The 15,558-nt window shown below is 41.4% G+C and overlaps 1 protein-coding gene across 2 annotated transcripts; it reads left to right on the top strand.

The window, feature by feature from the left end:
- The first annotated feature begins 3,848 nt into the window (after window positions 1-3,848).
- RERGL (RERG like) lies at window positions 3,849-13,902 on the top strand. 2 transcript variants are annotated; one of them, XM_075505594.1, is made up of 6 exons: window positions 3,849-3,960; window positions 4,088-4,144; window positions 6,447-6,520; window positions 10,448-10,596; window positions 11,741-12,029; window positions 13,668-13,902. In XM_075505594.1, the coding sequence occupies exons 1-5, from the start codon at window positions 3,909-3,911 to the stop codon at window positions 12,021-12,023; spliced, it is 615 nt and encodes a 204-aa protein (XP_075361709.1). In that variant the 5' UTR covers window positions 3,849-3,908; the 3' UTR covers window positions 12,024-12,029; window positions 13,668-13,902. The 2 variants fall into 2 exon arrangements, with proteins under 2 accessions (XP_075361709.1, XP_075361699.1); XM_075505584.1 differs by having other exon boundaries at window positions 11,741-13,902.
- Window positions 13,903-15,558: the final 1,656 nt, after the last annotated feature.

Here is a 15,558-nt window from a genome sequence, read left to right as displayed (position 1 = left end):
GCTTTAAAAGACAGATCTTCTCTGGAAAACATTACTCCATAAGCCAAAAGGGGACTAATTCTGCAGGGATGCAAACCTCAGCAAGCTTTAGAAATCCTGTGCCATACAGAGCAAACAGCTGGCACCTGCTTCAGCCAGTGGTTTCTAACTGTGCTTTTTGGGTCGAAGCGTTATGGTTGTACACAGAGTACAGATCATCATATACTCCCAATGTCACCTTATTTCCAGCAGCTAAGCTGTGTGAAAAAAGCTAAAAAGGAAAGTAAATGTTTTTCTGATGTTCATTTTCTCCACAAGCAGTTTTTCCTCCCAGAGGTCTGGCATCAAGCTATAGAAATCCTAATTTACAGAACTGACAATGAAATCCAAAGTGACCAAAGTGACCAGTGATCTGCAAACTTGTGAAAACCTTTAGCTTAAACAGTTCAAAATCAATTCTCCATCATGTTCACTGCAGAAGTAATTTATCTGGTTAATAATTTATTTCCATTATACCTGTCAGAAGCCTACTATTTTAATAGCAGAGCCTTACAAATGTAAAGAAAGTTTACTCACTTCTAACTTGAGCAGTACAGAGTTGACTCATTTTTGATGACCAGACCTGAAACTAAACTTCTGCTCACTAGAGAGATGAACTGTTTTCTATGCACCTCTACCCTTGTACAGACATTTACACCAGTGAGTAATGAAATCAAAACCATTCCAGTACAGAGGGATAGCCAGCACGGATTTAGTACTAGAAGGAACTGAAACAGACAATTGTACAAGTTGCAGGTAAGGGCAGTCACATTGAAAGAAAGCAAGCGGCTGAGGCAATTTGAAGAGGCATTACTACTGCATCTGCCACACTGTTCAACCACAATCACAAGCTTTTATATAAAAGGTCAAATCTAGGCAAATAATTCATAAAGAATGTACGTTTACTTTGCAACATTTCTTCTAACACATGATACTTTCCTTCAAGCTTACTGTTATTCAAAGTGTATCAATAAGCTGATCAACAGAAATATTCATTGTAACTTGAAATGTCAAAAATGGCATTGTTCAAATGCGTGAGTAACTTTTGCAGTTGAGTTTTGTGGGGGTGTTCATGCAAAAGAAATTTGAGATTTGCCCTCCATGTGTGAAGGAATTAAAAAATCTCTCTGTATACACACTTGTAAAACACAAAGGCAGCAGTAACAACAGAAAATGGATAGAAAAGTTTATGAATAAGATTTAAATTAACTATTTTAGAGTGGATAATCAGGAATTCCTTCCATCATAAATTTTCTCAATTCCATTTAGTTCTGGGAAGTGATGGAGAAAGATAGTCTTTCAGAAAAGAAATGTCCATGTTGTTTAATCTTCAGTTAAAACTTAATTTCTCTAATGCTTTAAGGAATATCTATACAGAATATACACAACAAACTGTCTTAGTCTTCTTAAGAAACCTTTTTCTATTACTAAAAGAAATAAAAGTTCCACGCAGTATATTCTTTAACATGGGCAAGACCCTGGTTTGGTTATCACATCTGCTGTCTAGGTGAGAGAAGTGTTCATGTAGTTAAGTCTCAGTAACGGGAACAGGAGAGCTGGATTCTGTTTTTAACTTTGCCAAGGGTATAAAATGAGAGTTTGGACAATTTACATCCCAGTACAACATTCAGTACTTCAGCACTTGATTTTGAACAAGCTGCCACATCCTTAATATTGATGCCTAAGCTTTCTGTACAGTGAAGTCTCCCACATTCTGATTTTGCTTGCACTTTCTTGGCTGCAAGAGTGTCTGAAACAGACCTGAGTCTTTCCTCAGTTACTGGGAAATCTCCACTATGGCTATATCATGTAATTTATTGAGCTGAAACAATGCGATCATTTCCCTGTTCAGTTTCACAACACACCTTCACAAAGAGCTGTGCCAGCCCATCATGCCACAGGGGCAGGAATGAGTGACAGGACTATAATAAACCAACACTGCCATGAATGAGCAATGCGTAAAAAAGATCAGGGAGGAGAAAAAGCCAACCTGAGGAGTGCATCTCAAACACAGTCCTTCTTAGGATTTAACCTCTGTTCTCCTGCACCATGGACTGTTTATAGGGGTTAAAACTGTGTTAATCGGCCTTTCCATGGCATAGTGATAATCTGCACATACTTCAACAGAAACTAAAGTACGTTCCCAAGCTGTGAGAAAGCCACGTTCAAACCTCACACCTCTGCTTAAAAGGAACATCAGAACCATGTATTTAAATTGCCTGCAAAAGTCACAACCTTGATAACGGGTGCACATGGACAAGCAGGTTTAGACTTTCCTGTTGCAGTGGTTTCAATGTATATGAAATAGTAAAATACTAAGTTGTGCCAGTTATACCACTATTGACTCCAGTGATGTCGGCATCCTGCTATTTCAAAAACTAATGTTAAAATAGCTATAAAGGGTCAGACTCAAGTTCTTTTTAGACAGTAACTTTGGTCTTGTGAGTGAGCAATAGCAGAAACCTACCAAAAAAGACCCATAGAGCAAGATAGGAGCATTCCCTGAACACACCTCTGGCCATTAGCAACTTGTAAGTCAGGGACTTTGGAGCCAAGTTGTTTCTGCATGTTTATTCTTAAATATATTTTCTTCCACTAAGCATTTCCTTCAGCTGTAACAAACATATGTTCAAATATCTTGCCTGCCTCTTTTTTTGAGCTCATGTAAATCTGTTGTATCTGTAATACCCACTAGCAAGCATACTGAAGCAGTGCTTTATTGAAACATTTATACAATGCACAACAGTTTCACCAGAAGAGAGTACAAATATCAGAATAAATAAATATATTCAAGTTATATAAACCAAATGAAATAAACATGCACAGAATAAGTATACAAGTGTAACCTGGATGCTAGAGCAGTCTCTCCTATTCACCAGTGGACTAACTAAACCTATGCACCCAAGTATTTTATGCACTTTCAGAGCTAAATAGCCATTAGAGAGCACTTGAGGAGCCTCATAACAAAATCAGACGTACAGCAGACACAGGGTGTCTTTTCTGCGGATTTAGCCCTTTGTGCCTCACCTTCCACATCTGTCATATTTTCCTGCTTCAGAAAAGTGTTGTAAACCTCAGCTGAGCACTGTCCATCATATAACTTTAAACTTAAATTCAATGAAAACATTCACACACATAAAAAGGCACGCCCACCTAAGTTTTCGAAAGACCAGAGGTTTACTGAGTGGTGAGAGTTTTGAAACCTGGGGTGGAGAACACTAGAGAAGCGCAAAACACTTATTTTTAGCAAGTTACCTCAGAAGCATTTAAAATAATTAAAAAAAAAAAAAAATCACTTCAGTTTCTTCACTTTCACGTTCCTGGTACAAAAGGATGACAGCCTGCAAACAAACTTACAGTAAAGATAAACAAACACCCTCCCAGCTGGAGAATGTCTTTTCCTTCTCTCCTTCCCCCCCCCCCTTTTTTTTTTTCCTTCTTTTCCCTTTTCCCCCTAGTTTCTAACGGCTTTGCGCACGGCGGGGCCCGGGGCTGGGAGCGAGGGGAGGAGAAGGCGGCGAGGAACCGCCCGCCAGCCTCACCGAGGAGCACAGGCGCTGGGCTGGGCCGGGCTGGGCCGGGAGGCGGGAAGGCCGCCCGAGGAAAGTTCACGCGGTGGGGGACGAGGCGGAGGGACGGAGGGGATGAGGACAAGGAGGGCGGGAACGGAGGGGGCGAGGAGGAGGTCGCCTGTCACAGAAGATGAAAACTACCGACCCCCCACGGGGAGCTATACCTACCGGCCTCGACGGTGGGGCGGGGAAAGCCGCCGGGGGACGGCGCGGGGGAGCAGGGAGGAGGCGGGCTGCTGGGCGGTGTCGCCGGAGGGGCCGCACGGGGCCCCGGCGGCTATAAAGAAATGGAGCAGCGGGGCGCGGCCTGGCGGCGGTATGACCGAGGTGAAGCTGGCCGTGCTGGGCGGTAGTGGAGCCGGCAAGTCGGGTAAGGCGGGAAGGGGGCCGGCCCCGGTAACCCCCCAGCCCGACCTTACCTCAGGTTTGGCAGGGGAGCGGGCGGGGAGGCGGCCGGCGGGACCCCGCTAAACCTGGCGTCTCCTTCCCTCCCGCAGCGCTGGCGGTGCGGTTTCTGACCAGGCGGTTCATCGGAGAGTACGCGTCCAACGCCGGTGAGCGCCGCGGGCCGCCGCCGGGCTCGGGGAGGGGGGGGTGGGCGCCGTGTGGGGCCTCCACTCGGGGCTGTGCGGTGTGGGTTCCCCGCGGAACGCAAGATGCGAAGCTTCAAACACTTACTTGAACAAGAAATTGGGTAGAAACGCAGCTTCACAGAACTTTTCAGAAAGATTTACGTTTTCGCTTGCTTATCAGCCAGAGTTCCTGATTATGAGCTTTGAAGACGGGAAAAGGCAAGGCAGGTATCTGTGGGGAGATCACTTAAAACTCCAGTAGCGCACCCGGGCGCGGGGGCTGGCGAAGTGCTCCTCGCAAAGCAACTGTGAGGGGACTTAAGAAGGAAAGATAACCGGGCTGCGTGTGCAAAGCGCCGGTAGATTATAGTAAGCTCAATCAGAGAGGAGATAAAGAAGAGAGTAAAGAAATAGACCAGGGAAAAAAAAAAGAAAACCAACACCTGTTCTACTGAATATCCCCTTCTCAGCTCTAGAGGAGAGGTGAAACAGATTGTTTATCAGGCACTACTGGTTAATCAAAGCGTAATGCAAAGCCCCCTGCTTTTGCAGGAATGCACTGATTTGATAGCTTTGTGGAAAGCTCACCGTGCTGAGGATAGAATTTCTCGTTCATGCCAGAACAAATACGTTGATCCTTAAGATGATTCTAAGATCTTGGAAGGTGGCAAAGCAGGACTTGAACTTTCACATCCTGGGTAGAAGCACTATTTAACTGATATGCGAACACATTTGGAAGTGTGCCACTCCAGCTGATGGGGCACGAGAAGTCCCAAAACTTAACAAGGAAAGGAGATTGCGATCTACCTCACTTTCCCTGCTAACATGAAAGACTTTTTCCAAAAGCTTCTTTTTCAATAATCAGAGTAGCATTCTATGATCCATAAATTAAAAAATAGCAGTACTAAGCTGAATTGCATTGAATGTATCCAGATGAACTTACTCTGAAAGTATAGTTGTACATAAATGCTCTACCAATGTTGTCACTATACAAACACAGACTGAAAAGACAGTTTGTGTCCCAGATGGCTTATCTAAGTCTAAGCTGTCACATGTAAGTTATGTAGTGCTCTCTGTGCTCCATGTGTGTTCTAAGCCACCTACAACTAAAAACAGATTTCCTTGTTCTGACCCTCCAATACTGCAAGTATCAGAAAAGGCATGTCAAACTCCCAAAACATTTCATTTTTAAAAAAAATTTTGTTGGAAGATAAGTTTAGGTCTATTTTGAGATGGGAGGAAGGAGGAGAAAAATGGGAATAGGAGTGATAAAATACAAGATCATCCTAGAACACTTTTAGTGGAGTCAAAGGATTAATTAAAAATTCGTTTAATTATGGAAACCACCAAGGGGCTGTAGATTTGATACCCTGGGATGCTTCAGACTGATAGTTCATCATGAGGTGAACTCTTAAGACATTCATGAAGAATGCTTAAGATGAACATGGTGCTGAATTGAAGATGCTCAGTTCCAGAGACCATAGCCCTTATCTATGCCCTCATTACACGCAGTTTGAAGTGTATTTTCAGTAGTGACAACACCAGTTCTTGTCTTTGTAATTCAGTCACTCTGAGGAATTATACTGTAGACGGCTTGTTGGTGACCAGTGCTGTGAACACAAATTGGTTACACTTGCTTAGAACAACCCACTGCTTAAAATAATAGTGATGGTCTGTCTGCACTAGAGTTGCCAGGGTTGCTAGTGCTGGTGGAGAGTCCTAAATCTGAGAGCTGACACTACAGAAATATTTTAAGATCTAGTCTAGGGACAAGATCCTGTAAATACTATTGATCTAATGCTACCTAGCATGAGAACTCTTAAAGCATCAGATTTCATAGTAAATAAACATTATTACCAAATAATGACTTTTGTGCAGAATCAGAACTTACACATAGGCTGGTTTACTACTTTTCATAATCCTGAACCTTGGTAGCAAGCTGAGTTGTCATCAGCATTTAGCTGATTCTGAGCATTGTGCAGCCCCTTTGCCTCCATTTTGGAAGATGAAAACTAGGGTCTAAAAGTATTAGTTGCACCAGCACTTCCATGGGAACACCACAGTGAAGTGGTGTTGGTCAGCCTAAGGGGTTGGGCAGCTCAGGTGTTGCAAAATGAAATAGGTTTGTTTCCAGTGTGTGTCAAAAAAAACCAAAACCAAACACTACCCAAGGAACTAAATGTCCCTTCAGTATTAGCAAATCTCACCTTTGCCACCTTTTCTTTTGACCACCATCTCCAGTCACACTAATGCTGGTTTTCTTTGAATGCCATGTATCTTTTAGAATGCATCTACACTAAACACTTATGCCTGGATGGGAGACAGATACACTTGGAAATTTATGACCCTTGTTCACAGGTAAGAATTTTAGGGGGCAAAGAAGGGCTGTTCCTCATTCTACCTGTGTAATGGTAGAAGGAGTTGGGGGCTTACAACCTTTCTGTCTGGTTCTTGGAATTTGTGCTTGCTGGTTTTTTTGAAAAGATTGAAATTTTATAGTTGCTGCAGCTCAGAACTGCTGAGTACTTTCCCATTTCATAAAGAAGGCTTCATTGCTTAAATTTTCTGTAAATGCTTTTGTATTTTTGGAATATTACAAACAGAAATAACTTTTCCCACTTCTGCATTATATAGGTAAATACACAGATAAGTTATATGCAGGTTTCTCAAATGGCCTAAATGGATGAAATTTAGTTTATAAAGCCAGGAGTTTATTAAATGTCTGCAGAAATGGTCAAAGTAGATAGGCCTGGAAGTAAGACTTGCATTCACAGAACAGATCCAAGGAAAGCCATAATGCAGGCTTGTACATGTTGACAGTTGAACTTTGATCACAATAAACCACTTTGTAATAAAGCTTTCTGTATTAATTTCTTTCGTGCTACTGCAGGAATAGAGAAACTTTGGTACTGTGTAACACATGCAGACCTAGGTAGGTCTGTCTGGGTAATAGCATTAGCTTGCAAGGTTCCTCTTTGGGCAGTGATCTTGCCTCTTACCAACTAGGATAATGAATGCTAAAGCCAAAGCACTGAAAGTCAGACTTAAATTCAAGGACTTAAAAAAACTTAACCCAGGGAGCACATAAAATGAACCATCAAACAAATGAGCCTTCCTAGAGACAAGCAACAGCATTGCTTGTCCCAGGGCAATGGGGATCCTGAAATAGCCACTGTGCCATGTTACCCTATGGAGTCCTCCCTTGCCATACAGTCTGTTAGAAGCTACTGTTCTGTGGACTGGTTTGCACCTACCTCAGACCTCTTTCCGAAGCCCACCTCTTTCCTACTGTCCTCTTCCACTTACTGTCATATTAAATCCTGTGACATGTGAACAACTCTTAAGATTCTTGAAACATTGGGAGTAGCAGCTATCTAGGGTAAAGCAGATTAGACTACATTATGGGTAGAGACTTTGCTGCAGTTTGGGCACCTTTTTGCTTTTAAGAGAGAGATCAGCTGTGTTAAGGGCAACTCCTCTTGCCAGCATTCACTGAGCTGTCTTGTCCCAGTTCTTCCTTAGAAACAAGGCCTAACTTTAGCTGTTTGCTGCCTTCTGCTGTTGTCTTCCTGACTTCTCGTTAGTGCCTGCAGAGCAGTAGGCAGCGAGTAGTGGTGGTATTGCTTTTTGTCCGATAGAACTGGTGATTCTAGAAAGAGATGGATGGTATATGGAGGTCCTGTATCCCATGGGAGCTGGGGAAGAAAAGTGGGTTCTGAGAGGAAGCGAAACTAGGGAAGGAAGAGTCTCCATTTTTGTTTCTGCTTCCAGAAATCTTGCTGCTCTGAGGCTTCTCTCTAGTAGCTGGGTCCCTGTTCTGCAAAGCTCACTGTCTCGTCATCACTGGTTCATGAGGGGAAAATCCTGCTGAACTAACTTAATTTCCTTTTATGACAGGGTCACCCATCTAGTTGACCAAGGGAAGCCAGCAGATGTGGGGTTTTTATTTTAGCAAAGCTTTTGATACTGTCTCTCACAGTATCCTTCTGGTCAAAATGTCCAGCATACAGCTGGACAAGTCCATAATACATTGTGTGAACAATTGTCTGATGTGTCAGGCTCAGAGCTATAGTAAATGGGGTTACATCAGGCTGGCAGCCAGTCACCACTGGGGTTCCCCAGGGCTCAATTTTAGGGCCAGTGCTCTTTAATGTTTTTATAAATGATCTGGATGCAGGAATCAAATGTACATTAAGCAAATGTACATTAAGTACGTTTGTCAATTATACTAAAGAAGGAGGAGCTGTGGATTCCCTTGAGGGTAGAGAGGCCTTACAGAGAGATCTGGACAGACTATAGAGAGCTGGGCAATCACCAACCTTATGAAATTTAAAAAGAGCAACTGCCAGATTCCCCACCTGGGATGGGGTAATCCTGGTTATATGTACAAATTGGGGGATGAGAGGCTGGTGAGCAGCCCTGCAGAAAGAGATCTGGGGGTTTCGGTTGATGGCAAGTTGAATATGAGTCAGCAGTGTCCCGTGGCACCCAAAAGGGGCTAACCATGTCCTGGGGTGCATCAAGCACAGCATAGCTAGCCAGTCAAGGGAGGTGAGTGTCCCACTCTACGCTGCACTGGTGCAGCCTCACCTCAAGTACTATGTGCAGTTTTTGGCGCCTCAATATAAGAAGGACATCAAACTATCAGAGTGTGTCCAGAGGAGGGCAACCAAGATGGTGGAAGGCCTCGAGGGCAAGACTTATGAGAAGTGACTGAGGTAACTTGGCTTGTTCAGCTTGGAGAAGAGAAGGCTGAGGGGTGACTTCATTGCAGTCTACAGCTTCCTCAAGGGGGGTAGTGGAGGGGGAGGTGCAGATCTCCTCTCTCTAGTGATCAGCGATAGGACATGAGGAAATGGAATGAAGCTGCATCAGGGGAAGTTCAGACTGGACATTAGGAAAAGGTTCTTCACTGAGAGGGTGGTGTGTCACAGCAACAGGCTCCCCAGGGAAGTAGTCGCAGCACAAAGCCTGCTAGAGTTCAAGGAGTGTCTGGATGATGCTCTTAGTCATATGATTTAGGTTTAGGTAGTCCTGTGAGGAGCAGGGAGTTGGACTTGATGATCCTTATGGGTCCCTTGCAACTTGATATATTCTGTGATCCATCTGGGAAACAGCTGTGACACACAAGTCACCTCTCCTGCCCGTAAAACTGCTGCACAGTCACAAAAATATTAAAAAACTGTTGTATTAAAGATACTGAAGTATTCAAATAGTTCTGGAAACCTGCTTCATCTTTTTTCTCATGCATCTCCTTTCACTGCCAGCATTCTTTTACCATCCTCATGGTAAGTTACAGCCTTCCCAGTACAGCTGTTTATGATGCTACAGTGCTGCCCTGATGCTGAGCTAATCAAGGCAGCCAGGGTGGGATGTTGGTGGAGGCTACACACTGCAAGGAGCAAAACTGTAAACTAGTGGGGGAACAACTTAAACAGTCCTCAAATTACTATCCAAGATGGGGTTTCTACAGAGCAAAAGTAGATTTCTTTTTCTTTTTCCTTTTTCTTCTTTTTTTTTTTTGTCAGCCTCCAGTATTTTACCTATCTTGGGGCACATGGTCTTGCTAGCTGCTGCCAAATCATCTGCAGGGATAAGCTAATTTAAAATAGTTTTGAAATTACGTTCTTTAGCTTAATGGGACAGTTTGCAGCTGTTGCTTTCTAGAAATCAAAGTGTGACACTTTCTTGGGGTGAAGGGACTCAAGGACTGGTAGAACCCCATTATCACTTGTGTGACTTTGTCACCAATTTTATTAAAGTCACCAGTGGCTTTAAAGCAGATTTTTTTTTTTTTGCTAGCCCTGTAGAAATTTATCCTGTGGGTAAATACTGTTTCAGACCTGAACAATGCAAAGAAGAAATGGGTGGGAACAAAGAATTTTTAACAAATTAAGCTCACTGCAGTCAGAATATTAGGAACATGCAAAACAGCTATAACAAGAAACAGCACAAATACTGGTGGCTCCTGTATGTTTCATTCTCCTGTAACTCTGCAGAATGTTCAGCATAAGCAATGGCTGTACAGGTTATGCAATTTTACTGCTTAAATAAAGTGTAAATGTTTCATAATGAATTTGTCAATGATCCAAAATGCCATCTCTAGTGATGGTTGGTTATTAGGCTTTTGGAGCAGGACTCTCTTTGAATTCAATGCCAGCACCTAGACCTATTAATATCTTTTGCAAGAAAAGATACAACATTCTTACACTCACTGCAGCAAAGGAAATACTCTGAAGTGCAACAGTAACACTCTCTTTGCATGTGAATTTGAACTTCTTTCAGCCACAGCGGGGGAAGCTCTCCCTCACAGATGAGCTCCACTGGGCTGATGGATTTATCATTGTTTACGACATCAGTGACAGAGCATCATTTGCATTTGCAAAAGCATTGCTGTACAGGATCCGAGAGTCTCACATAGGAGCTTGTAAAAAGTAAGTGGCATTATTTTTATTTCCCTCAGCAAACATACAAAAAAGCTGAGAACATTTCTGTGAGCTGTAGGCATCCTAGTAGCAATTAAAATCCAGCAGCATCCTAGTGGCATAATACAATACCAACAATAAGGTACCTGAAGGTAAACTGTATTACAAATTGCAATCTATTTCACTGTATCCAAAGCCAAGTATATCCGGATTTTCGTTGTTATTTCTTACAGCTCTACTATTTAAACAATTGCCATAAATCTGTCTGCTGTGATTTACATGGGTAAAAACCTGGCATAGTCAGTCTATGCTTTTACTCCCCCACTCTATTACCAATGGAGATGCACCAATGTGGGGTTGAAGAAAGCATTTTCCACAATAAATGGGAATAATACCATGAATGTCTCCTAAACTGCCGTAGCAATGACCCCAACATTATTTGTGTACATGGGTGACCATATGGTAAGAAACAAACTACTTTCAAAAAGAACCACCAAAATTGCAAGTCTGAGTACATGATGTGGTGTATATTCCTGCATCAGTCAACTGAGGTGCTTTCTAAATAAATGAGAGTTAAATCCTTTCCTTGTATCAGAAGTGGAGTAAAAAAAACCAACAACAACAAAAAACAACAAACACCACTTTTCTGTCTGTCTTACTGCTGACCTTTCTTAATTAAGGTTTCCCTGGAAGGAGTGATTTTAGCAAAAGCTTGGAATTAGGATTCCTGTGTTTTCTTCTGAATTATGCCACTGACACTGGTGCATCTCTTTGACTCTATTCTTTTATCTACAAATGGAGATAATGATCAGCTTGCTTCTTCATGAAGTCCAGGAGCTGACAATATACTCAGCAGTATAGAGTATGAAAACTGCAGTGGATTAAAAATACATGAACTCACTGAGTGGAGGAACCAAATGAAAACTTACTGATAGAGAATAGCTTGTCTGGAAAATCCTTTGACATTTGACTATGGCAAATGGAAAACTATAACTCTACCTGGCAAGGTTAGGGGGTTGGTTTGTTCTTTTGGGTTTTTTTGCAATGCCTATTATCTTGAACATACATACTTTTCATACACAGTTTATATAGCAACAGCATACAGCACAGTATTGTAACATCTTTTCTCTAATTGGAACCTTTTTGATTCCAGAATGGTTGAGTCATCAGTATTTTTGGTTGGTAATAAACAAGATTTATCCCACATGAGGGAAGTTGGCTGGGATGAAGGACAAAAGCTGGCAATGGATAACAAGTGCCAATTCTGTGAACTGTCTGCAGCAGAACATTATCAGGAAGTTGTGACGATGTTCACGAAAGTCCTGAGGAATATCATCTCAAATTTCAAAGTGAAGGAAAAGAGACGACCAAGTGGATCAAAGTCAATGGCCAAGTTAATCAACAATGTGTTTGGAAAGAGAAGGAAATCTGTGTAAAAGATGGTTAGTCTTGAAGTAGGAATAAGCTGAAATAATGGAGCACAGGCAGCTCTTGGGATTCAGTCAATTTCCTCCAAAGGTCAATGTCTGGAGGAGTAAGACAGTAGAAACCAAAGGTGGGAGATAGTATGGTCAAGTGGACAGGGTCTAGACCTGGAAGACCTGACCTTCTATTTCTAGTTCTTCTAGAGATTTACTGTGTTAGGGCTATGTCACTTAAACTCTAAGCTACTCCTCTCACCCTTTATCTCAAGTTCTTCAGAGGAGAGTTTTGGTCTGTATTTATTCAACACCAACGTGGTCTTGGATAGAGCTTCTAGGTACGGCTGAAGTATAAACAGTTATTTCCAATAAACTCATCCTTGCTGATCAAAATCTTACTTCAGAATTCTGAGAAGTAGTTGGTTTTTTTTGTGCAAGAACACTTGCATTAAAGAAAAGCAAAATACTGCTGCTGTATGTGATAATGTATTTAACTCAAGGAAGGATGGCTCAGATCCCTGTGTGCCTAAAAGTGCCTAACACCTGCTGAAAGTCATATGAATTAAATGCTCAGACACCAAATCTACAAAAGGCATTTACCTGCAAAGCTGCCTTGCAGATGCACCAGAAGTACAGAAGCAGATAAACAAAGCAGTATTGTCTCCTGTTTCAGTTTTTTTTTTTTTGAGTGATGAAAGAAAGTAGAGAAGGTTGAGGAGGGTGGGAACTGAAATGTTAGTGAAATGTTAAGTCAGTGAGCATTAGACTGTTTTGGCAAGGTCGTTGTTTAGTGAAATAATTTTATGGCTAGTGCCAGTGTAAGGGCAGTGTAACATCTTGGGCTGGTCCCTTTCACAGCACAGTTCTTGTGGACTGTAACAAAGTTTCCTTACTTGTAAGGTGGATGTGCCTGTTCAGTTTTAGATGGGAGTGGAAGCTTGAAAAGCACATGGACTGGTAAAGAGCACAAGTTCTTCAGGGTGTCTGCCTGGATTTAAAGGTCAGCCTGCCAGTAAGACCCGTGCTCCTAACTTGCATAGAGTGTTTTTCCTAAGGACCAATGTCTTTACAACTAGTCATCACTATGGTATTGAAATGCCACTTGAGAGAACACTAAGGAATATGTTAGCTACACTTTTCAAATGTGGATATTAAACATCAGATGGGTCTAAATATGTTGTCAATTAACATTCAGAGCTCTTACTGTAGACTTAACTAAATAAGGGCTTAGCCCAGCATGTTTGAAAGTGCTGTGCTCATACAGAAATTATGAAAGGCAAGAGAAGTTGTCTGAAGATGAATTACTGCCTCCTACCCATTCCAGAGGACAGCTGGGATTCAGTCTTTGTAAGTTGCTGAATTGAAGCCTACCTCTGCTCTGAAATTTTATCTGCATTGAAACTAGTAAGATTACTTTATCAGTCACAGCAGAGTACTGATTTTCAAATGTCCACTCCCAATAAGGTAACATAAAAAAAGCTATATAATCTTAGCATTACTGTTGTAAAAATAAAAATAAAGCCACTTTAACTGTTGACCAAAGACCACTTCCTTTTTTTTAAGGAAAAGATACTCTTTATTTCACTTGTTTTAAGACTACAAATATTGGAATATAGTTCTCAGTGTTGACAGGCACAGTGTTGCTTTATTTCTATGCAGATGCTGCTCTGCCATATCAGGAGTAGTGTATTTAACTGTATTGTCAATATCTATGAGGCTGAACTTGAAGACTACTCATGTACACCCTTCAGCTTTCCAGCACACATGGAATTCCAGAACTACTAACAGACTGTTGATCTGTCAGGTAGCTGTATCTCGCCAGCTCTAGCATTGCCAGATTCAAGAACTCTTATTTGTATTTACTGCTATGGTATTAAATAAACTGGATACAAGATGGATGTATTAATGCTTTTTTTTTTTTTTCCCTTTACTGTGGTATAAAGCTACAGACTTTCTGTTTTGACTACTGTAAAGTGAAGCACCCTGCAGATCTGGAATTCAAATTAGAAAAAAGTAAATCTGGGAATCAGACACTTGCACAAAAGAGAGCCTCTAGCTGTGTTTCCTGTACACAGTGAAGAAGCCTTCATGTACCTTTATCCAGTGAATAGCAGAGAACTTTTTTTAAAAATTCTTTATCCATTAAAAATTTGTCAGGACAGCCACAAAGAAGCTAATTAGTTTTGATTTGCTCATATTAATGGGAATGTGGACTTCCAGATAGGTGGAATCTGCAGTATACCCCACAGTTTCCTTCCCTTTTTGTCCAGATGGGGTAAGTGTTGGAACACGGAGTGGCTGTCTTCTGGCCCATGTGCAAGGTTGCACTCATCTGAAAACCAGCTGAAACAGCTGCAGGATGCATTTAGACTTAAGCATGCTAAAGTACCCAGTATAGACATAATTTGATGTTCTTAGGATCAGGATTTCACTTGTCTTTTATTGCTGGTAAGTGCAGATGAACAAGAGTGCAGAATTTGGGAAGGAATTAAATTTTAAAGCAGATATACATTCTCCCTTTCTAAATGTATTTTATTAGTATTTATTTTTTTTAAAAGTGAAGGCCTTTTAAAGAAAAATAAGATACTTAAAAGACTGATATGTGTATATATATTGCTAAGTCTTCTTGGAGTTTTAACAGTGAAGGTAATATGTTACTGGCTCAGCCACAGTTGAAATGCAAGCAAGAACCCTGCTTGCATAACAAAGTAAATGATGTAACTGATGTTTGATGCTTACCTTTGACAGTGACATCACCTACAGCATATCAAACTCATTGAAGAGAGTGGAAACAGAGCTATTTGTGTTGCCACAGATTACTTCAGCATATGACCCTGTCCTTTCTCACCAAAAGTTTTTGGAATTGCCATACAAGAGTTAAAAGTTTCTTGCTGTTGTGTCTGGAAATCCTTGTTTATATGAACTTTCTAGTTTCGGTAAAATTTTGCCTGAGAAAGGCACTCAGAATTGATGTTCTTTCTCCCTGTCTTGAACTTTTTTTTTTACTTTAGAAACAGTGACGTAAAAGCAAAGAGATTCTACTGAATTATAAAGGTAATAGCCCCTGTCTCCCAAATGCTGTCTCTCAGAGAGCTTTCAGGTGGTTTTTGAAGCTCTTTCTCACTATAGTTTTGAAATAAACAATCAAGACAAACACAACCTCAGCTCCTTTTTCTGCTGTCATGTCTGTATGCATTAAACTCTTCCTTTTTGTAAATCCCACTATAGTCACATTCACAACAAGGCAGAGGGGAAAATGTCAAAGAAAAACTTAAAGCGTGATACTCCTGGAAGAAGGAATAATTAAGTGCAGTATTGAGTAGACCAACTAAACATGCTGTTTCTTTCTAAAACATTTAAATCAGGCTAGCAATAAAAAAGGTGGATCAGAAGTTTTGATGCTGTACTATACTCTGAATACAAAAGTAACTATGCTATAGGGTTTTTTAGCTTTTTTAGAAGCTGATTTCTAAAGTGATTATGTAGGGCGCACATTGAAGCGCATTGAAGGCGGGGACATGGGACAGTCTTGTTGCTTTCCTTTCTGTCT

This window comes from Mycteria americana, chromosome 1, assembly GCF_035582795.1.
Source record: "Mycteria americana isolate JAX WOST 10 ecotype Jacksonville Zoo and Gardens chromosome 1, USCA_MyAme_1.0, whole genome shotgun sequence".
Classification (NCBI taxonomy): Eukaryota; Metazoa; Chordata; class Aves; order Ciconiiformes; family Ciconiidae; genus Mycteria; species Mycteria americana.
Note: the sequence above shows the minus strand (reverse complement) of the source record. Positions and strands in the feature narration are given on the sequence as shown.